At 37.0% G+C, this 24,692-nt stretch overlaps 2 protein-coding genes across 2 annotated transcripts in view; one reads left to right on the top strand and one right to left on the bottom strand.

The window, feature by feature from the left end:
- The first annotated feature begins 12,013 nt into the window (after window positions 1-12,013).
- On the top strand, window positions 12,014-12,541 carry LOC145995105 (uncharacterized). Its single transcript, XM_083131641.1, has one exon. It carries the CDS (start codon window positions 12,014-12,016, stop codon window positions 12,539-12,541), a length of 528 nt encoding a protein of 175 aa, XP_082987767.1.
- Window positions 12,542-16,140: 3,599 nt separating this feature from the next.
- LOC145995338 (uncharacterized) overlaps window positions 16,141-24,692 on the bottom strand; it is a 44,097-nt gene continuing 35,545 nt past the window's right edge. Inside the window, exons 9-10 of the mRNA XM_083131951.1 lie at window positions 22,386-22,413; window positions 16,141-16,281 (exon numbers count right to left, since the gene is read on the bottom strand). Of these exons, the coding sequence (XP_082988077.1) occupies window positions 16,232-16,281; window positions 22,386-22,413 (78 nt within the window). The 3' untranslated portion in view covers window positions 16,141-16,231. The remainder of the gene's footprint in view (window positions 16,282-22,385; window positions 22,414-24,692) is intronic.

Below are 24,692 nucleotides of genomic sequence, written 5' to 3'. Positions count from 1 at the left end.
ACTTCAAAATTTTTATAAGCCTTTTAATTGACCTAGAGACAAGAGCTGTTGTTTTGTGTGATACGCCAACTCAGAAAGTACTATTTGTGTTCAGGCCAGTTGTACATTCGCACCTTTTGTGGCACATTGGCATCTAATTGTTATTCCCGTTTTAATCCGCACTCAAGGTACGAGTAGCATTAACTCGTAACCGGTGCCAACGGACAGGAGTTTTGTACACTTGCTCTCTAACATAATCTCACAAAGACTTCCAGGGTTCGAGTTTCGGCCTGCACGTGGGTGTTTTTTGTGAGAATCATTTCATCAATTTAATCTAATCACTTCTCATCTGCATCACCGTGTCAATCAAAAGTGTCGGAAAAGCTACGCTAAAAACAAACATACAAACAAACGATTAGCCTAAACGCACGGCTATGAAATTAGGCGGGTGGCAGAAGTTCGCGCTGTTGCCACGTCGGAGGTTTAATAGAATTAGAGATCTCGTTGTAGAGTTGGTCTTTGTAATCCATGTGATACAAGCTGACAGTATTTGCTCGAAAGTTCAGGGATGACACAAAAGTGTCCAGGAGAAAGGACGGTCTGAAGCTCGAACTAGGCAACGCAGTCCGGTTGACGTTGGCGCACACTGCGCGGAAATCAGCGACTTTTGTCCTGTTCTTGCTTTGCTTTTCCCATATGTGGGACTAGGGTAATTCTGCCAAGTTACCTATTTTCGTGTAAGTTAGTATAAAGTGGGCTTAATGCGAAGAACTTTGACAAACTTTTGCTGTCCGCCTGCTTATGGGGTGAAACAATTAGTAAAGGTTAACTTAAGGCAATATAGAGGCCAAAATTTCTATTTCAGTTATCTCGATTTTAAATAACTACTAAGATAAAAATTTATGTAATGAATTCTCTATCATGTACTTATTCATTGTGATATAAATTAACCTCATTTGGCAGTTCTTTACAAAGTCTATAATTAATGAATTGCAGATATGCCACGATGGGGATGGAATCACAGTTACACAATAATCCAAGTTTATTTATCATTACAGTCATGTATTCGGAAAGTACCAACTTGTCCTAGAAATTCCACTCATTGCCCCTCTAAAATTCCTTAACAGCGGCCGATCTAATGAAATATTCACATAAAGTAATGAACCATTGGAGTTCCTAATTTTCTTCTTACATTGTTTTACTTTTCTTCTTTCATTATTCTGAATGAATTACACTAGGGAACAAATGAAATATTTTTTTTTGCCTCCAGAGCGAAATAAGTTGCCTCTTATGGAAAAAAGTGTGCTGAATTCAAAAATAACAAAAAAAAATGCTCTAACACGCAAGATTTTATTTTTACAGGTAGATTTTAGTATACATGGAAATATGCGTAACAAATGTACAGAGCCATGAATTGTACATCATGTAAGTACATGTAAATAATATAAAGTATCATTTTATAAGGAAATTAGTAATCAACCACTAGTCAGAAGTAATTAGCTTGCTTCAGATAAGGAAATTTGAACAATACAAAAGCATACGTTTACTTGAGAATAGGTAAAAAATGTCTACCTTTCAATGAACGTCTCTTATATTCAGTGCTACTTTCTTGTTTCGTATTCCAACAGTAATCCCCTAACATGGCTGGGTCCCATCGTCCTTGGTAACGACGTTCCATGTGAGAAATGTCCTGATGGAACCTTTCCCCCTGTTTATCACTTGCATCACCTAAATTCTGTGGAAAATATTCAAGATGAGAATGTAGAAGATGAATTTTTAAAGACATTCGGCAACCCATTTCTTTGTAACACCTCAGTAGCTCTGAAACTAGAAATTCATAGTTATCTTCTTTTTTGTTTCCCAGGAATCCATTCACCACAGCTTTGAAGAAACTCCACGCTGCCAGCTCGACATCTTGGAGCTTTGATTAAAAAAATGTCTTTCAGGAGTTTTCTAATTTGTAGTCCCACAAAAATACTTTCCTTCAATTTTGCTTGTTGTCTAGTTCAAGAAAAGGTCTTGGAGGTAACGAAATCCACTGCCATCTTTATTCAAGGCTTTCACGATGTTCTTCATCAATCCTAATTTAATATGTAGTGGTGGGAGAAGAATCTTCTTTGAATCAACAAGCGCCACATATTCCACATTTTTTCTCCAATTTGGTATTCATCCCCAATCTTTAACTACAAAATGACGACTTGTGTCGCGACTGTCCCACAGGCACAAAAAGCAGCAATGTTTCGTAAAAACTCCCTGTAATCCTGTGAGCAAAGCAATAACCTTGAGATCAGCACAGATTTACCATTCATATTTATTATAATTTACAGCTGCTAACAAAACAGACATTGTTTCATATGTTTCCTTCGTATTTAGAGCATGGAATAAAGGAATTGATGGTAAAACATTGCCATTATGCAGCAATACAGCTTTCATACTTAATTTTGAGGAGTCTATGAACAGTCTCCAATCGGGTACTGAATGTCGAACACCGAACTCATTCATTAAGGAAACGATATCTACACAGAAGCACATATTTTCTCTCATTGTAAAATACTTGGAAAACTGTTTGTGACGGTTTCGATAAATGGAAATTTTTGTGTATTTCGCAAGGAGTTTCCACTGCTGAAGCCTTGAACCAAGAATCTCTGCTTCTTTTTTTCCCAAATTTAAATTGCGTATAAGATCACTTAGCTCATCATGCATAATGAGGTGCACACCATCATCTTGTTCGTCACAATGGTATTCTACGGTGATTGATGTTGACGGCTCGTCTGCGGTATCTTCATCTGGTGCTTGCACAACCTATGTGCGTGTGTGTGTGTGTGTGGGGGGGGGGGGGTGGAACTGGTAGTTCCTCGCTGTGGTGTACCAGTCTCTTATATATAAATTTACATAACAACTTTTCGAATGAAGTAATTATTTCCCTTTCTTTTCCAGGTAAACATCTAGCCTTATTTTCCAATGTCCGTATACCTTATACCTTAAATTTTATTTTATTAAAAACCGACATTATGAAAAATTTTTGCGTGTAGGAGAATTTTGAGAATTAGTTCCGCTTACTACACTACAAAACACATTAGGAACAGTCATTACTTTCACGGGGGCAAAAATCATGTTCCCTAGTGTTATTTACAAATAATACAAGTACAAAATTATAACAAATATGAAAAAGTTTTTTTTTTTGTCTATAATAGACTAATTCTGTCGAATAATTAACAGAGATGACAGAATGAAATTTAAATCGTACGTATCACGTCGCTGTGAATTAAGCCATCGATGAGTTCCAGCACATAGCACTACCACTTTAGATGCGTTGAACTGTGCTATCAGAAAATGTACAGAATCAGGCCCGTACCCAGGAGGGGGGAGCCATGGGGGCCATGCCCCCCTGGAACAATGAAATATTTAAATGTGAACCTATAAAAAGCTATGAAAATAACATCGACGATTTTTCAAATGTGTAAAAATATCAATTTTGTCCCTTCATATATATGTACTTGTTGTGTAGACAAGAAGGCTCCAGAAGCCTCTTGGAGCCTGCAATATTGAGTAGTTTTAGTTTCATAACCATTGATACAAGGCTACCAGACGTAAACATAGAATTATTATGGCTGTCCAATGCACCATTAAGATAATTAAAGGGAATTTGAAAACATTGTTAATTTGCGGAAACTGGAACTATTCGAATGCTGCTGAGAATTTAATGTAAACAATGAGCAATAAGCTGTACGCCACGTGACACCTTTGTCTGTAAGCTACTGTGTTGCTGATTGTTTGACGGGGGTGGGGCGTGTATCAGTGAGTTGAATTTTTTCCCGTTTCTTTGGACCATAAATATTGCAACTCTACAATAACGTTTATCTCTAGCTGTAATATTATCATATCATTGGTGGTTACATCTAATACTCCAAAAGCATAGGTTTCTCTGTGAGTATGTTCTTAATCAATTTCATCACATCATCGCTCATCCTCACCTTCGCGATCAGATAAACGTGTAAGAAAAGCAACGCAAAATAATCTAATTCAATCAACCTCTCAGCATTTCTGATCTCTATGTTCTTTGATCTAACCCCTCCCCCTTAAAAAAATCCTGGGTACGGCCATTGCAGCAACAGATACGAAATAAAAGTAAAACACGAATTAAGACTAATGAAATCTTATATTGTCAATAACAGAAATTGAATTAAATGAAATCTAACACTTAAGAAAAACATTTAAACTATTTTGAAATCTCTTTACATACCTCATACATACACAGGATCGGATTAAACTATGGGTAACTGGGGCAATTGCCCCGGGGCCTCCACTAAAAGGAAGCTGTGAAGGGCCTCCACCAAAAAAATATTTTAACCAGCTGGCTATCCTTGTGAAAAATTACGTAAGTTGTATTTTAAAAATCAAAAAAACTTAAATGTTGTCGTATGTCTACACTCTTCTGGATCCAATTCCAGCACATCTCTTAGTCGATCTGTTTGTAGATATCTGAAGTTTAGTATACTTTAGCTATACCATGCATTGATTTAACTGTGGTGTGGGAATAAGGCACACTTATTCAATCAATCAATTCTCAGATGCGATTAAGATAATGAATAATCCTACGAAGTACATAACTTTCTTTCGTTAATAACATCGTATTAGAACTGTGAGTTTTTCTAGGGAAAAAATTATGGAGATTCTAGCGCTTTCTCAAAAAGGAAATTAGTGAAAAACAGGCTTCGTGCTGCCATGGGACAGGATCGCTTATCCAATCTTTGTTTATTAAGCATTGAACATGAACGTCTTCGTGAATTGAACTTCGATGATATGGAAGATGAATTTTCGGCGAAAAGGGAAAGAAATGTGTGTCTTCTATAAGTGTTAAGCATTTGGACATTTTCTTGAAGAAAGTGTTACTACAATTTGCACAATGAACCGGTCGGTAATTGTCCAGTAGATGGACCCTGCATATGTAGTGACATATTTACTTTTAATTGTAAATAATATCATTTATAACAAATTATGCACATAAGTACAGTCTACTGCTCAGTTCTCTGTTTCCGTCTGAACCCCCTTAGTATTTACTATATATTGTAGTTACGGTGTTCACTATTCATAATATACTGTAGACATTTAGACGCAGAATTTTACTGCTGCTATAGCGCTACAATTTTCGTCCTGTAACTTTATTTTACAGCGCTATTCTCCCTGCAAACCTATCTGCGATATGTTCGATTGTGAATGACTACTGATTCTAAAATCAGGTCTACCATTTCAACTGCTGAAAATTGATGGTTATCATATTGAGCTAATAAAGCTCCTAGTAAAAAATAATAAAAAATGGTGGGCCCCCACAAAACATTTTGCCCAGGGGCCTCCACAAACCTTGATACGGCCCTGTACATACATACATACAAAGATATATATATATATATATATATATACACATTTCTGGATCTGGCCCTTCCCTTTAAAAAAAATCCTGAGTACGGGCCTGTACAGAATATATATTTTAAGAGTTACTCATGATTCAAATATATTCTTAATAGAGCTTCCCTTCTAAATTACAAATTATAGCCTCTTGTAAAAATGCTGTTTTCAAGTTGTGATGCACCACTAAATATAAATTTAGTTGTGAGTTGCAGGAAAATGTTACTAAGTTACAATTTGTATATTTGGTCTAAAAACCTGAGTTACGGTTACCGTATTGAAATCTTACATGTTTGTGAAATAATAAGTGAAACGTTATATTAAAACTAATACTTTATTTTAAAATGTCATAATTTTTTTTGCGGGCAATTTCGACATTTAATATACGTAATTTTGCATCTCTAAAAGTTAGCATAATATGTGCACTAATCTGCTCAGATCATTGCCATACATCATAAATCACATTGAAATTACATTCGAGGCCGACCTTTTTTTCTGGATGGTTTATCTATCGTTCTACAACGGCAGTGGTTCGAATCCTTTGTAAGGCATGGTTGTTTAGCATCTTTTCACGAGTTCATCACTCATCTTCATAGCGGAAATTAATACGAAGAATAGAAGAGCGAGGGTATAACAACCACCACAGAAGTAGAAAAATCATTGGGCCTTTGAATTGGAGTATTCTCGCAAAATCTCTTGGAATGCACAACATTTGTATTTCTACATTTATAGAAAATGTTCAGTTCCTGCTTTCACTAATTTTTAGTGGAAGGTTAATTTCCCCCTTCTTGCAATAATACAGTGTCTCTATTTTAAGAAATTACTTTTTTATACGGGAATTGCTACTTGAAGTCGCACTCTCTATGTATCTCTTTCGTTCTCTTACGAATTCTTCAAAACTTTTCAACACGAATACAGGTAATTAGTTTTACAGCAGCAACTTCTTCCGTACGAACTAATTTATTTTCGAAACCATGGGTACTACACACTGCGAATCACACACTACACATACAAAGACTGATTTGAATGATTTGCTTTATATTACTTAGCTTTTTGTGCCTGTTGAAGATTGTAAATAGTATATTGCTTTCCGCTCCTCACTTGTTTTTATTTTACTCCCGCTGGGAGCTTCTTGCAAGAACTCGGAATTCTGGGAGCGTGATATTCGAACGCACGGCATGGTGCATGTCGGCTCGCGGCAGCGGGAGAACATTTCAACTAGCCTATCGGATGTGGGCCTTTTTGTATTTCTTCAGTGTGCAAACATATTTAATTATTATACAATACCAAGTGAATTAAAGGACTTATATCATATGCGAATTTGTTTCTATATCCGTTGTTCCAGCCCTATGGTAAGATAGACAATATGGCGTCATACCCAGAGATGCTAGTTTTCTTTCATGTTGATACGTGGAAGGTATCTTCAGACATTTATGGTCCTCCGCATTCCGGATATAGTGGCAGTTTGTTTCGTGCAGGTCAGTGATCATCAGTTGTGACAGTGCTAATTGTGACAGTGTTACAGAACAAACAGTGTTTTTGGTTTGCACAATTACATGTTTTCCGCGTTTTCGTAACGAACATCGTTACAACGAATTTTGCAGTGACCTTGAACTCGGTTGCGATTACAGTAGCATTAATCGTCACGGTACGGTGGAATCAGCTGTTTCAGGAACTCTCGTTCGCGAACACATAAAGCAATAGCTGACCTTGAACTTTTCTTCCGTTCTACGATTTTCGTCGGAATCAACAATGAAGCTCTGCGGAGAAAAACACAATCAACAATCAACTCCCCGTGAAGTGTGTTAGCTTCGGCAACGGTGAGTACAAAAGTCTGGTTTCCTATAACATTCCTTTTCCTTCATTGTTTCATAGCCCTTTGTATTCTTGTGTTTATTTCTGCATTCAGTTTCGTTTCTCAGCAAGCATGGCAAACGTAAGAGCATTGATCAAAGAAAGAAGCTCCCACAAAGGGAAACTTATACGCATTCAATCGTATGTCAGTACTTACGACGAATCCTCAGCTAAAATACAACAAATAAAAACCCGCATGGAACATGTAAATGCTATCTGGAGTAAATTGGAAGGCGTTCTAGACACAATAGAATCAGAAACAACCGAGGGTGAGCACGACGCGGAAAGGAATGAAATCGAAGAAATGTATTTCGATTTAAAGTCACAGATGCAAACATTAATTGACAACCATGATAAAGCAACATGTGTAGAAAACAAATGTGTATCTAAAACTTCAAATACGCAAGTGAAACTGCCGGCAATTGCATTACCACATTTTAGCGGTAATTACACACAGTGGGTGTCTTTCAAGGACACGTTCGTATCGCTGATACACAACAATGTAGATATTTCAAATGTTCAGAAGTTTCAGTATTTGCGCGTATCGTTGAAAGGCGAGGCCTTACATCTAATTCAAAATTTGCCAATGACAGAAGCAAATTACGCTATTGCTTGGGATCAACTCAATGAGCGATACGACAATAAAAGGTTGATTGCAGTCTCACATGTAAATGATATTTTACATATCAATCCAGTTGTAAAGGAGAATTGTCAGGAACTTCGTGCATTTACAAACACTTGAGTTAGCTCTATTTCAGCGCTCAAAATGATAGCTGACAACATGTCGTTAACTGATATAATTTTAGTTCAGCATCTTGTTTCAAATCTCGATCCTGCAACGAGAAGAGCATTTGAACTAGAAAGTAATGATACTGAATTTAGCAAATTAGATCAGCTCTTTAGTTTTCTGGAGCACAGATGCCAGGCTCTTGAAAAGATTAATCCAGTTACGAGTGAAGGTAACAAGATAGCAACAAAATCATCTACAAATATGCACAAACAGTACAGTGCTAAATGTCAACAATCTTCGAAGTCATATGTTACAACAGATTCTTCATTGTGCATGTTTTGTAAAGCAAACAAACATCGCTTATTTTCGTGTGAAGCCTTTAAGAAAGCTTCTATTTCACAAAAGTATAAATTTTTACGTGAGAATCGCGTATGCTTTAACTGTCTTAGCAGCAACAATCACGTTTCGGCACAGTGTAAATATGGAGTGTGCAAGCGATGTAAACAGAAGCATAGTACTTTACTTCATGTAGATTAAGGTACATCCAATGTAAACCAGCAGCGTGAAATGTCATCTGGGGGTCACGTGAACACATCGATGGTAAACAATACAAGCGATTCTTCACAGCATTCAGATCAAGCACCTCAGGTTTCTTATTGTTCAATTAAGCAGAAAAGCGCGTCACAGGTGTTACTTGCTACGGCAATTGTTCAAGTACAAGATATAGCGGGCAATTGGGTCAATTGTCGTGCTCTCTTGGACGCGGCGAGTCAGAATAATTTCATTGTTGAAGATTTTGTTCAAAGTCATCGTCTTAGAAAGGTAAAGCATCGAGTTCCCATTCAGGGAATCAACAATTCGTCAGCTGAATCGAGTCATTCAGTAGAGATCCGTCTGAGATCTAATAATAGCAATTTTACGACAAGTATTTCGTGCTCAGTGTTGCCAACCATTACAGGACTAATGCCTTCAGAAAAGTTTGATGCATCTGAATGGAACATTCCAACAGATATTCGTTTAGCAGACCCAAGCTTTTGTTCGCCTGGCAAAATACAGATTCTGCTTGGTGCAGAGGTTTTCTTTACCGTTATGAAGCCTGAAAAGAGAACAAAACCAGGAAATTTCCCCATTCTTCAAGACACAGAGTTTGGATGGATTATTGCAGGGAAGATTCCAGCAACATCTTCTAGCAACAGTATTACTAGGTCATTTTTCACGAGAAAGGAAGATTCTCTCAGCTCGCAACTCCAACAGTTCTGGATCATAGAGGAGATCCACACGAAACTGCAATCACCAGAAGAAATTGCTTGCGAGCAACATTTTCAGCGAAATGTGACACGAGATGAAAGTGGCCGTTATACGGTCAGGCTGCCATTATGTAAGGATCGTTCAGTGTTAGGTGACTCCTCACACTCTGCATTAACTCGATTTCACCAATTAGAAACGAGGCTTCAACGTCAACCACAATTAAAAGCTGATTATACAGAATTTATGCAAGAATATTACCAGTTGGGACACATGGAACCCATAGGGAATTTAAATGATGTACAAACAAATGACAGCACAAAATTTTTCATTCCGCATCATTGTGTTTTCAAGGATTCCAGTACAACGAAAATACGTGTTGTTTTTGATGGGAGTTCGCCATCAACAAGCGGTGAATCAATAAATAGCATACAAATGGTTGGACCTACCATACAGGAAGATTTATTTTCAATTGTTCTAAGATTTCGAACTCACAAGGTGGCATTGGTTTCTGATGTAACAAAGATGTATAGAATGATACACATACATCCAGATGACAGGCCACTGCAATGCATTCTGTGGAGAAACTCTCCTCAGGAACTCATAACAGTATTTCAATTGAATACGGTCTCGTATGGGCTTACATCAAGTGCCTTTTTAGCAACCAGATGTCTGAAGCAGTTAGCCGAAGATGAAGCAGTTAACTTCCCACACGCATGTCAAGTGTTGCAGCGTGATTTCTATGTTGATGATTACGTTGGAGGAAGCAGTAGCGTGCAAGGTGCGTTACAACTTTACCAAGATCTTTCAGAACTTCTGAAAAGAGGAGGATTCATCTTACGAAAGTGGTGCTCCAACAGCACTGAAGTACTCAACGCTATTCCAGAATCACTGAGAGAGACTCAAAATCTAATTCATTTTCATACCGAAGGTGTTAAAACTCTAGGAATTTCATGGAATCCCTCGGCAGACACTTTCATGATTAACATTGGAGCCAAGTCTGTTAACATGATGTCACACAAACCAACCAAACGTCAAGTAGCCAGTGTTATTGCCCAGATTTTTGATCCAATTGGACTACTTTCACCAGTAACTGTAATGTATAAGTATTTTTTACAACAGTTGTGGCTTCACAACATAAACTGGGATGATCCACTTCCAGAAAGCCTGCAAGTTGAATGGGTTCATCTTCATTCTCAGCTACCAGTCATCAGTGAAATGTAAATACCACGTTTCATCCTAACACCTGGTTGTGTCAAGAATATACAAATCCATGGCTTTTCCGATGCATCGGAGAAAAATTATGGCAGTTGCTTGTATGTTCGCTCAGCAAACAAAGAAGGTTACACCGAAGTTCACTTGCTGTGCTCAAAATCACGGGTCGCCCAAATCAAGAAAACCACTCTTCCTAGATTGGAACTGTGCGCTTCAGTCTTATTGACCATATTACTCAACAAGACTCTCCCAATTTTGAGACTTAATATTGACAATGTTTATTTGTGGACAGATTCACAAATAGTTCTGGCATGGCTCAGATCGCCAGCAAACAGATGGAAGCCTTTTGTATCCAACAGAGTAGCGCAAATTCAAGAATTTACTCAAACTTATCAATGGAGACATGTTTCGTCCAAGGATAATCCAGCGGATTTAATCTCCCGTGGAGTTAAACCTCAAGATATTCATCATCATTCGCTATGGTTTCATGGTCCAGCTTGGTTGCAAGAAGATGAAACGTGCTGGCCATCATCATCATCTGACACAAGTCTTAAGAACAAAGATGGTCCTGAACAACGAAAGCTTCCTGTAACTACACTGGTGTCTCATCTGCAATCAGAGGCAATAATAAACGATTTTTCAACATTTTTCAAATTGTTAAGGATTGTAGCGCTCTGTAAAAGATTCATTCGCAATTGTAAAAATGCAAGTAACAAACAATGCGATCCACTTACTTCAATTGACATTGAAGACGCTACTCAAACGTGTGTCGTTATGACACAAATTTCGTTCTTTCATCGAGAGATAAATGATCTCACTGCCAAAGGGCAAGTATCCAACAAAAGTATCCTTAAAGACTTACACCCCTTTCTGGATAATCAGGGAATTCTTCGTGTCGGAGGTAGGCTAGAAAATAGCAACTTGGAATTCAGCAGCAAGCATCAAATCATTTTGCATCCAAAAAGTCACTTCGCCCGTCTACTAATTGCATCAGAGCATGAACGATTGATGCACGCAGCACCTCAATTGTTAATCTCATCCATTCGAGAAAGGTACTGGATTCCTAGAATACGACAAGTTATTAAGCAAATCATTCATCAGTGTTTAACTTGTTATCGTTTGAAGGCATCTGCAGCACAACAGCTAATGGGACAGCTCCCATCCATCAGAGTTACACCTAGCAAGGCATTTAATCATGTGGGCATAGACTATGCCGGACCATACGTTATCAAAGTAGGGTCAATCAGGAGTAAAATCACAAAGAAATGCTACATAGCTCTTTTTACGTGCCTAGCCACGAGAGCAATACATCTTGAGCTAGTAACAGACCTTACTTCTGAAGCTTTCATAGCAGCATTGCGACGCTTTACAGCAAGACGAGGCAAGTGTTCCACCATTATCAGCGATAATGCCACAACATTTCAAGGAGCGAAGAACGAACTTCAGAAACTTCAATTGCTATTTCAATCGCAAGGATTCAGTGAAGACATTCAAAGGTATGCAGCACAAGAAAACTTTCAGTGGAAAAATTCACCTCCACGTAGCCCAACATTCGGTGGTGTCTGGGAAAGCGCCATAAAATCCATGAAGTACCATCTTCGTAGAGTCGCCAAGAATGCTGTACTGACATACGAAGAGCTGTCAACTCTTTTGTGCCAAATCGAAGCTTGCTTAAACTCTCGACCTCTTACAACCTTACCTGACTCTCGTGAAGAATTTAATTACCTCACTCCAGGCCACTTTCTTATTGGTGGTCCACTAACTTCCTTTCCTCAACCAGACTTAACTGATCTCAAGGAAAATAGACTTTCCAGGTGGCAACGAGTTCAACAGTTTCAACAAAGGATTTGGAGAAACTGGTCCCGAGATTATCTTCATGGTATGCAACAGCGTCAGAAGTGGACAACCACGCAGCCCAACCTGCAACCAGGACTACTTGTGCTTCTGAAAGAAGACAACCTACCCCCATTATCCTGGAAAATGGGCATTATAGAAGAAGTGTTTCCAGGGAAAGACAATTTAGTTCGTGTAGCCGTGGTTCGCACCAAGGATGGAGTGTACCGAAGGACTCTCTGTAAGATTGTACCTCTTCCAGATGGGAAGATCAATTGAACTTTCATGATTTAATTTGGATGCTGCGCATTCCAACGGGGGGGGGGGGGAGAATGTTGAAGATTGTAAATAGTATATTGCTTTCCGCTCCTCACTTGTTTTTATTTTACTCCCGCTGGGAGCTTCTTGCAAGAACTCGGAATTCTGGGAGCGTGATATTCGAACGCACGGCATGGTGCATGTCGGCTCGCGGCAGCGGGAGAACATTTCAACTAGCCTATCGGATGTGGGCCTTTTTGTATTTCTTCAGTGTGCAAACATATTTAATTATTATACAATACCAAGTGAATTAAAGGACTTATATCATATGCGAATTTGTTTCTATATCCGTTGTTCCAGCCCTATGGTAAGATAGACAATATGGCGTCATACCCAGAGATGCTAGTTTTCTTTCATGTTGATACGTGGAAGGTATCTTCAGACAGTGCCACTTTTGGCTAATTTGCGAAGATGGGGATGAGTGATGATATGATGAAATTGATGAATAGACACTCACAAACATCCATGCCCAGGCCAGGATTCGAACTCGGGATCCCTGGTGTCGTAGCGCGGGGGCCGGTACACACATAAAAAAAATTGCACCAAACTTGGTTTATGTACTTCACATTCATTCATTGATTCAACCCTGCGTTCCTGGAATCTTACGATCTGATACATTTTTAAGACATAAAGAGAAAATAAAGTGTTAGGATGAATAAACGAAAACACCGGAATGATTTGACTCAAAATTTACTTCGTATTAAGCCCACCTCAATGGTCCTTATTAATGTTATTATATGAACTAGGGATGCAATGAATTAAATTAAATTTTGAGTAGTAAGTTGTAAGTTGAAATTGACTAACATTTCATGCATTATACAATATATAACATTACTTGCCGTAGTACAAAAAAGGAAGCATGATTATAAACATCAGGAGGGACATATTGTAACTAATTAATTCAAAATAACGTAAATTAAATAAAATGTCTTTCGAACTAACTGCGGAAAAAACTATTAAGACCATGTGGAGATTCTATTATGTAAGTTGTATTTTTCCAGGTCTGCCCCCACATGACTTTCAGAAAAACTTGGTTTATTTTGCAAACACCTTATCAAAGTCCCGCTGAGTCATTATCTGCGAACTGGCAGACTCCCGTACAGTAACACATGTAACCTGACTCTCTTGCATAATGCGGGCACATGACATAACGGACATCAACCTGAGGTGAGGAGAGTGACGTATCAGGGCTATTAACCTTGTATGGGTCTGCGGGGGATAACAAAGGCAACTTTTAAAAGGTGGTACTGTAGGGTAGGTAATGCTGAATGCTGTGCATGCTTGGAACTACACTCGTATCTAGGGAACGGATTTTAAGGTTCAGCACCTTTCCAAAAATATAACTGTTTTCATACCGACTGTATGAGATATGTATTTTAGGTCATGACATCAAGTAAAATGAATACACTCTGTTGCATCTTTTTTTGCACCTTTTCGTAAGATTAGTACATTTATCCCCTTATTACGCTTTTTCTAATGCTTCAGCAGCTTTTTCCTTCATTTTCTTTCGTGTTTTGTTAAAAAATTGGACAGAAAAATAAAGGATTTTTACTCTTCTCGAGCAGCTACATAAAATCATATAGTCTCATTTTGTAGAACAGAACGAGAGCTATAAAATGGTATAATACAGGGAGTCCATACAGTCCTGCAAACAACTAAAACTCTATAACTTTTTAGCTGTTGCGTTTAACAATACACATTTTTTGGGTGAGAAGGGTGGAAGTTTAAAGTTTTGTTCTGGCCACACTTCTCAGAGACGCTTACACTGGTAATCACGTGATCATGTGACTTAAGATGGCGTCCATTCAGGAAAAGGCAAAGTGTGATCTGTGGTTTGCAGAGTTAAAATTTTATGTTTCAGTGCAGAGAAAGTTCCAGACAACATATGGGAAAAAACCAGCCCCGGCAAATTCAAGTATCAAGAGATGGTATGAAAAGTTCAAGGCCACGGGAAATGTGTCAGATTTGCCACGCAGTGGAAGGACAGGATCGAGTGACGATGTGCTTCAGTCAGTGCAGGACAGCATGCATCGGAGTCCAATGAAATCGCTGAAACGAAGATCACTGGAACTGGGAATACCGAAGTCAACATTACACAAGATCGTACGCAAGAAGGTGAAGGCCCGATCCTACAAGTTCGGCAGTTTCTGAACGAACAATTTCAAGGTAGATGGATTGGCCGAAGAGGGCCCACACCTTGGCCTGCAAGATCACCAAACTTGACACCTTGCGATTATTGGTTGTGGAGACATGTAAAGACCGAGGTGTATTCACAGAAACCAGCTAATCTGGATGACCTAAAAGAAAAAATAAGAGAGGTGATTCTGAATAACCTAGGAGAGCACCCTCAGCACGCAATTCTCGGTTTCACAAAAAGACTGCAACAGTGTTTGGACGTGAATGGTGCACAATTGGAGGTTTGGCGATGAACCTAACAAGCAGAAAATAAACTTTGAACCTTGCTGTAAGTACACACAAAATATTTTGTTAATAAACTTAATAGTTTTCAAGTTATAGAGTTTTAGTTTTTTGCAGAACTTTATGGACTCCCTGTATAATCATTGCAGCTCCAATAGTTCCCAAGATAATGTAGCAAAACCCGCGAGAGAAAACACAAACTTCAACAAAACTTCTAAAATATTATGTTACATGTGAATATTCTTTTCTGTCATATCGATATTGACTATTGAATACACCTGTTTCTTGAGACTGTTGTTTATGAAATTTTTGTTATTAATATATAAAAAGATATATCGCGTCGTCGATGAGGATGAATGATGATCTGGTGAAATATATGAACACACAAAATAAAACACCAATGTCTCACTCAGGGTTTGATCCTGGAACCTCCTTGCTTGCTATGGAGTTACACTGGCACTTCGCCACGAATAGCCAGCTCAAGGACGTATTTATGGGGGTCCAGGGGCTCCGGACGCCCCCCGAAAGATTTACTAAGTACTAAAATGAAATAATGAAAATGAGGAAATAACAAAATTATTAAAATTAAATCATGAAAATTTACATGTTTAATCAAGGGTTATTTATTTCTGCCGAACTTATTGGAAGGCAAAGGATTATATTGAGATCATACGATTTTGAATGACAGTACCAAAGAAGATTTATGCAATATTTATTACTATTTATAATAATATGCATAAAATAATACCAGGAACTTTTCTTTCGTCAACTGTATTTAACATCCTTTTTTTGATATTCAATAAATATTCAAGTCTTTATCTATTTGATATTTTTTTTCATGCTAAGCCAGTTGTTTCTTTTACAAACTTTTCGTAAGCTACATAATAAATACGAGCTATTATATCACTATCCTTGTACCGTCTTTTTACTTATTCATCTAAAAATATTATATCAGTTTATTTGAATATTTTAATTAATATTATTTTAATTATTTTAATATTATTATTTTAATTTAATCAGTATTATTATTATTATTTACTATTATTATTATTTTGAGATACTTGGTTTGGATTTCCCCGAAATACATTTCTAGATACGTGCCTGTATTTTATCAGATCATTAAAAATAAAACTAAGGTAATATCTTGTCATTTGGTGAATTTTATTTCTTTAGTTTGATCCAAAATTACCACATCAACTTGTCTATAGAAGCAGGTTGAGTTGCTTGTGTTGACTAATCTTTTGAACCAGACTGTTTCCACTTTTTCTTGCACTCCTCCCTTTCTGTAAGTAGATAGAAAATATATATTGCTAAAATGTGCAAATGAAAACTGCTTAGAAAGAATAAGTATATATAAGCTATTCATTTATTAACTTAAATATAAGTAATGCAAATTTTAAAAGTGTATCCTGTTGTCCTTCAAAGCAACGTCGTGCATACATGCCTGTATTACGAGTTCTAACAATTCCAACCGGTTAGGTTGATAGTAATCTTAAATTCAGAAGAAATAAAAAACAATTTTAAATGTTTAGTAGTAAATGAATATTATAAGCTATATCAAGTTCAAACATCGAGCTTTTCCTTTATCGAATGCAAATGGTATTCTATACATTTGACACTAGTTTAAAGTACAAAGCTACAAATTGAACTATTCAAAACTACAACAATGTGAAATGAATGCTTATCAAACATTATCGTTATCTGTTTTAGATTAAACAATTAAAACACTTTAGACAATTAAATTAATTTAAGGAAAGCTAAATATTCGGAGCTCCTTGTAGTAGAGGAAACGAATGGGAAAAAGGCCTAACCCGAAAATAATTGCAACACAAATGTTTTTTATTGCAGATTGTGCGGAATGGTATAGTGAATAATATATTAAAAATCCGGGATCTTGGAAAATGGCGGCAAAAATTCAACTTAAATATAAAAAAAAATTAATATATCGAACACGAAACGTGAAGATAACCAAAATGAAGGAAAAGAAAATTTGCTAAATTATGTTTTTTGTTTGATAGAGCTACCATAAATCTTAATTGAATTAGAAAGATTAAAATATTTTCTTTAATTTTTAGAATTAGCGTAAAAGTTGGTTTCTGATACAAAAAAAAAAACAGAAAATATGTAAGAAACTATGTAATTTACGTCCTAAAGTCACTGAACCAAATTCATAGCATATATTTTTCTCTAGAGATTGGTTCTTGCTTCGTGCCTTTAGAGTCAGGGGTTGAGAAGATATGAAGTTTAATGCAGAATCATGTGTTTACCTAAATTTACGTGTTCCGTTTCATATGATATTGGTTGATTGATTGATTGAATTGCTTTATTTTCTTCGTTTTTTGTGCCACTTTTGGTTTGGTTTGGTTTGGTTTGGTTTCTGAAGATGGGAATGAGTGATGATATGATGATATGATGAAATTGATGAATGGACACTAACAAACATCCATGTACAGGCCGGGATTCGAATCTGGGACCCCTGGCATTGTAGCGCGATTATGATATTGGTGAGAACGTAATACAGCGTGTCCACAAAGTCCTGCTACCATTACAATGAAACATTGCTCCTAAACTATATGAGATAAAGATATGCGGTTTTTTGCAACGTGTTCTACAGCTAAGTTTTAATAAGTAGTGGTATTTTATTATTATTATTTTAATTTTTGATTTTTTTTTATGTTGTGAGCGACAATGACGACAGCACAGGAGAAGGCCCAATGTGTGTGGTGGTATGCTGAGTCTGGTAAATCACCAGTAACTGTGCAGCGAGAATTCCGCCAGAAGTATGGAAGAGATCCTCCATCAAAATCATCCATAATTAGATGGTGCGCAAAATGTTTAGAGACAGGTAGCGTAATGGACTTGCCGCGGAGTGGACGACCAGGTGTGGAGCAAGAATTGGTGGACAACGTGCAAGTTGCATTTCAGCACAGCCCTCAGAAAACCGTCCGTCGTGCTTCACGCGAATAGCATATACCGAAATCAACAATTAATAAGTTCCTCCACAAGCGGTTACATCTGCAGCCCTACAAAGTGCAACTTGCGCAAGCTTTGGAGCCAACTGACCTTCCTCAGCGTGCTTCCATGCTGGCCTCAATCGAACAAGACAATCAGTACCTGCACAGGGTGATGTTCTCTGATGAAGTCACTTTCCATGTGTCTTGACATGTTAACCGCCATAACGTTCGGATATGGGGTTCTGAAAATCCTCAACGTCATTCGTGAACATGTTCCAGCTAGCCCAAAACTAAACGTTTGGTGTGCTCTTATGTATGATAGAGTAATCGGTCCATTTATCTTTGCTGAGGACAGGGGTTAATTACTACGACATGATTCATGAATACCTACTCCCTCAGCTGTTGGAAATGCAGCCAAACATCATCTTCCAGCAAGATGGAGCGCCTCCTCATTGGTCTCTAGATGTGAGGGACCTTTTGGATAGACATTTCCCTGGGAGATGGATTGGCCGCGATGGACCAATCTCCTGGCCACCGCGCTCCCCTGATATCACCCCCTTGGATTTTTTCCTTTGGGGGTACGTCAAGGATCGTGTCTACGAAACCCCTGATCCAGATCTTGTCACACTGCGTACACGGATTGCAGAAGTTCTCGAACAGGTTGATGCTGCTATCCTGCAGCGTGTATTGATGGAGATCGAATATCGTCTCGACGTCCTGAGGGCAACTAACGGGGCGCATGTGGAAGTGTTGTAATTGTAAATAAAACTTTGAGAGCTGTAGAACACGTTGCAAATAACTGCATGTATTCATCTCATATAGTTTAGGAGTTAAATTTCATTGTAACTTTGTGGAAACCCTGTACATTGTTTTCTGCAGTGTCTCGTCCACGTGGCGTTTGTTACTTACATGTTGTTTTTGTTATTCAAAAATGTATGCACATATTAGCTCTATTAAACAAGAAACATAATTTAGCAAATTTTATTTTCTTTCATTTTGGTTATCTTCACGTTTTGTGTTTAATGCACAGTTTTCGAGATATTATTATTTTTTTAAATATTTAAGTTGAATTTTTGCCACCATTTTTCAAGATGGCGGATTTTCCACAAACATTTGGATGGCGGACTTTTAATATATTATTATCCACTATACCATTCCGCAGAATCTGGCACAAAAAACATTTGTGTTGCAATAATTTCCGAGTGAAACCATACATTTCCTCTACTATTGTGTGTGAAGTAGTCTTAATTATCGTATTGTATCTTGAGATGCAAGAAAGGTAATGATTATTTGGCCCTTTCGCATGATAAACAAAAAAAAATCGCGTCCATCGAAGCTGTCGAGAGATTTTTTTTAAAACAAATTCAGATAATAATAAAAAAATAAGTTATCCAAGTAATGAGAGAATGTGATTTTACTGAAATCTCTTATAAATCTATTAGGGTGGGGTGTCTTGAGCTGTTCAAACTTGAAAGTTGAACATTTGAACAGAGTGTTCAAATTTTACTAAGTTTCAACATTTGTTCATCTCATACCGTCTTTTTTCATTACAACGAGCTCAAGCATCTTCATTCGTTCCCGAGATATACGCAATTGAAAATTGCCTCTCAAAAATGACTTTTTGATCAACCCTCTTGTAATGCGTAATAATCATATTTCAGCAAAATCCTTTCACAAGTGTCGGTTTTGAAGCAGAGCGACGCTGTGTACCAAATATCATCAAAGTCGGTGACTATGAGAGTCAACTCCTGCCTGATTTGACATGGAATGACCCTAGTTCTAATTGTGATCACACATTTGGTTGAATGAAAGCACTTATTTGATATTTAAAAGCGCTGATATTGAAAATAACCTATATTCGTTGTGTTTTCATTTTCAGGTGTTGAATATTGAACTTCCTTATTTTTTCTTTCCTTCTATATTATTATTTTTGGTAATTGACTCAAGGCTGATGCATTATCATCTAGTGGTTTCATTCATCTGTGTTGAGTCACACAATTTTAAGGAAATTTAAACAAAAATATTTTATAGACATTTTATTAATTAATGTCCCTTAAGCCATAAAAACAGCTGGTTTTGTCCAGGTAAAACTTAGCACGAATGTCCATACTTACTCCCACTTACGGGTGGAAAATTGGATAAGAAAATATAAAAATTTCCGAAATATATGTCGAGGAAAATATAAATACGGAATATAGAAATTCCATTAACATGTAATTAAATCATTTTTTAAAACTGGACAACAAAATCTCTAAAAAAATTAAATACGTTAAGCTTAATAAGATTATATACCATAAACCAAGAAAAAGTAAGCCATGGTTTGATATTGAATGTCATAATCTAATACAAATAAGAAATCAGGCTAGACTTAGGTGGTTGAATAACTCTGATGATACAAATCTAAGTAATTATAATAGAATAGAGCGAGAAGTTAACCGCACGTTTAGAAGTAAAAAAGAGATTACTTGAAAAGCAAAATTAACGAAATTGAAACAAACAGCAAAAATAAAAATATCAGAGATTTATATAAAGGTATAAATGAAATTAGAAAGGGGTGGCAACCTAAAGTAAACTTGATAAAATATAAAGATGGTGATTTTCTAGCTGACGCAAGCGATATTCTAAATAGATGGAAGAGTTACTTTAATGACCTTTTAAATGTTCTTGTAGGAGATAAATCAGAAGTAAATGAAGTACACACAGCAGAACCTTTAGTTCCAGAACCTAACTTGACTGAAGTTAAAGATGCTATTAAAAGGCTAAAGAATAACAAAGCACCTGGCATTGATTTAATACCAGCTGAGTTAATTAAATATGGTGGAAATTCGTTAATATGTCAAATTCATAAATTAATTAGTTTAATATGGAATAAAGAAGAAATCCCTCAACAGTGAAGAATCCATAATTGTTCCTGTGTTTAAAAAAGGAGATAAAATGAACTGCAATAATTACCGTGGAATTTCTCTACTCTCAACATACAAAATATTGTCTAACATTCTTTTAACAAGACTAACCCCATTTGCTAATGAAATTATAGGTGATTATCAATGTGGATTTAAACGTAACAGATCAACTACAGATCAAATTTTTCACATCAGACAGACACTTGAAAAAAAGTTGGAATCTAATCAAAATGTCTATCAGCTATTCATTGATTTAAAAAAAAGCATATGATTCGGTCAAAAGAGATAAATTATATAATATATTAGTAGAGTATGGAATACCTAAGAAGATTGTTAGTATGATAAAAGTATGCACCAGTGAAACAAAAAGTAAAATTCGTGTGGGTATTAATGTGTCTGACAAATTTACAATTCAGGATAGGTTAAAACAAGGAGATACATTATCTCCATTGCTCTTTAATTTTGCCTTAGAATATGCTGTTAGGAAGGTAAAAGAAACTAAAGAAGGACTAAAATTAAATGGTGTCACTCAGTTGTTAGCATATGCAGATGATGTAGACTTATTAGGGGATGATATAAATACAATTAAGAATAATGCTAAAATATTTTTCAAAACTGCTAAAGGGATAGGTTTGGAAGTTAACAAAGAGAAAACTAAATATATGCTTACATGCCGAAACCAAGTGTTAGGTAATAATCAAAATCTAATTATTGATAACATCTCGTTTGAACCAGTTTCCAAATTCAAATACTTAGGAGTAATATTAACAAATGAAAATGATATTAAAGAGGAAATAAAAAGTAGGCTTAATTCAGGAAATGCATGTTACTTCTCTCTTCATAAACTTTGTCTTCTCGTTTAATATCTAAGAAACTAAAAGTTATAATATACAAAACAGTAATTTTGCCTGTAGTATTATATGGGTGTGAAACTTGGTCCCTTACATTGAAAGAGGAACATAAATTGAGAGTATTTGAAAATAAGATCCTTAGGAAAATATTTGGACCTAAAAGGGATGAGGAGACAGGTGAGTGGAGAAGGTTACATAATTTACAACTACATAATTTGTATTCATGTCCAGATATTATTAGAATAATTAAATCAAGAAGACTTAGGTGGGCAGGCCATGTGGCACGAATGGGAGAGGAAAGAGGAGTTTATAGGATTCTTGTTGGGAAACCTGATGGTAAGAGACCTATAGGAAGGCCAAGACGAAGATGGAGGGACAACGTTGAGATGGACCTAAAGGAAATCGGTAGGGATGGAAAATAGTATATAGATCTTGCTCAAGATAGGGACAGATGGAATGCCTGTGTTGCTGCAGCATGAACCTTCGGGTTTAAGAAGGCTAGAGAGTTAGTTAGTTAGTTAATAAGATTATACTATTATCAGAATATGTTGTTTTTATTATGTCGTTTATAAAATTGGAAAAATATACAGTCACGAAGAGACTGGATATAAGTTTTTGTCTTGTAACGTGTTTGTTCATTTTTCCATTTGTCTCTCAAAAGCAACAGATTAAAACTTACCGTAGTTTCTGTAATTCTCAGGACAATTCTGTAAAGATAAAATAGTAACATTTTTAAAAATGAAATTTTGGAAGAATTACATAGAACAAAATATTAAAATTAAGAGTTATTTCAGAACTTGAACGTAACGACATTTTTTTCCTGTAGTCGTTTTATTGTTTTATTGTATCGATAGAACCCCATTGCTTTTAGCAAGTTATCCAACAACAAAAAATTAACTCGAGACTCAACTGCGAGTCTGTGTTGCGTAGTTACATATATACAGGATAAAATATGCGTTTGCAGGATGTGAAATGTATTTTGAGACAATACCACCACGAAATAAATATTTATTTCTTACGTTAGTTGTACGAGGTGCAATCAAGCTCGAAGGTGTTCTAATTTATTTTGAAAAATGTACTTACCTCAGAAAGTTGTAACTGGCGTCACTTCTCAACATTACCACCCTCCAGACGTACATATTTTTCACAACGCTGACGCCACGATAGCATGGCCTCTGTAAGCGCTTCTTTAGGGGTCTGTTTTGTGTACTGAAAAATCTCTGATACAAGAGCCGAACGGCTTGAAAATGTGCGACCACGGAGACTGTCCTTGAGCAGTGGCGGCGATTAGGGTTGCGATGGGGCAGTTGCCCCTTCCCCCACTTTTTGTCACTTTTGCTACTGCGCTATGCTAAACCTAATCTAGCAAAGGCAAGTAAACTGCCTTTATGCCCCCCCCCCCAGTTTTGGCACCTTGCCACCCCCTTTCCCAGTTTTGTAATCCAATCACCGTCACTGCCCTTGAGCGTTGAAAAGAACCAACAAAAGCTAGGTGCGAGGTCAGATGAGTATGGATGGAGTATGTCAATCATTTCAAATTTTGTTTTCCATAGAAAACGTGCGAACAATGGCCGCCCGATGAGGCGACGTCTTCTCCTGCTGAAAGAACACAGCTGCAGCCTTTTCCGGCCGTTTCTCTTGCAATGCTGGAAGCATCTTGGTCCTCAAAACAGCTTCATAGCTTGTACCCATAATTGTGTTACCCTTAGGATAACAGTACGTGAGTATAACGACTTCGCTGTCCCAACACATCATTTTCTGCTCCTTCGGTTTGATTTTCACACTACGTTCAGCCTTAGTTGAACTGTCGCATCCACGAACGCACATTTTTTAAGTCAATTATACCACCACAGAATGTCTCAGTGAAGTGTTACTCCACGCAGGGGAAGAAAATTGATAATAACACGCTGTCCTTTCATTGTAAACGACGCCATCTCCAGTATCAAAGATACGTCCGTCGCTAGACAGCACGCTTCCTATGAGCCGGACCGTGCTGTCATCTGGCCTAATCAACCTTCAAGAATGGATGCTTCTTCTCAAACAACTCTCACGTTTATAACTGCTTCTATTCATGAAAAAATAGTAAGAAACCTTAGAACTTGAATGCACCTCGTAAGGTTGAGCTGTTAGGTTCAACTGGAATCCTTATTTTTCCTGTTGAGGGGAGAGTAGTTCAAAATGGGGATCTAACATATTTTGGCCTACCAAAAGCAAAGTTAGTTATCAATGAAGAAAAGGTTACAAACTTTTCTTTTCTACGTAGGTTCTAGACTATCAGGAAACAACGTTGTTTGTGTCAAAAAAAGGCGAGGCCTGAAAAACATTTTTCTGGAAAATGTTCAATGTCTCCGTTTTGGACAACCGGTTGGGTGGCTACTTACATGAAATAATGTAAATGCGAGGTTTAATGCAAAATTTTGATACAAAACTTTCTTGAAAGAACAAGTGTCAAATTAACCATGAAAAATACAATCAAATTATAAGGCGAATTAATTTTGTAATTCCTGTTTTTTAAACATCTGCACTAACAAATAATCTCTTATACTCAATTTAACCACTTAACAAACAACATAGTATCACAGATTTGTCTGATAATTAAAGCATAGGCCTAGTAGATAAAACATATTTCAATATTGGTCGATAGAGTTCAAAACGAGGATGTTTTGGACAACTTTCAAAGTCCCGTCTTATGAGACAGAGACGAACGCTGGAGAACATGGCGACAGATGTAAATTAACTTATCAAGCACTATGTCAAAATATAACTTAAAACTGGAAGAATCACTGCTGAATATCCAAAATTGAATATTCAAAGGTGGCTTGATAACGCCCAACACAGTGCAACAATGTAGGCCGTCAGCCCGTCGCCAAGGCACACGACACACCGACTCGGTCCCCTCGAAAGACCAAGACCGGGCGTCGCTGCCTATCAATTATCTTTCTGTTATAATATATGCCACGACTAATTCTCAGTTCCTGCGGGTCAT

This window comes from Lepisma saccharinum, chromosome 11 (genome assembly GCF_977018435.1).
Source record: "Lepisma saccharinum chromosome 11, izLepSacc3.1, whole genome shotgun sequence".
Taxonomy (NCBI): Eukaryota; Metazoa; Arthropoda; class Insecta; order Zygentoma; family Lepismatidae; genus Lepisma; species Lepisma saccharinum.
This window is presented reverse-complemented; position numbering and strand designations above follow the sequence as displayed.

Bases quoted from the DNA above. Each gene is read 5' to 3' on its own strand.
- LOC145995105 (XM_083131641.1), top strand. From the start codon at position 12,014: ATGAAGTACCATCTTCGTAGAGTCGCCAAGAATGCTGTACTGACATAC.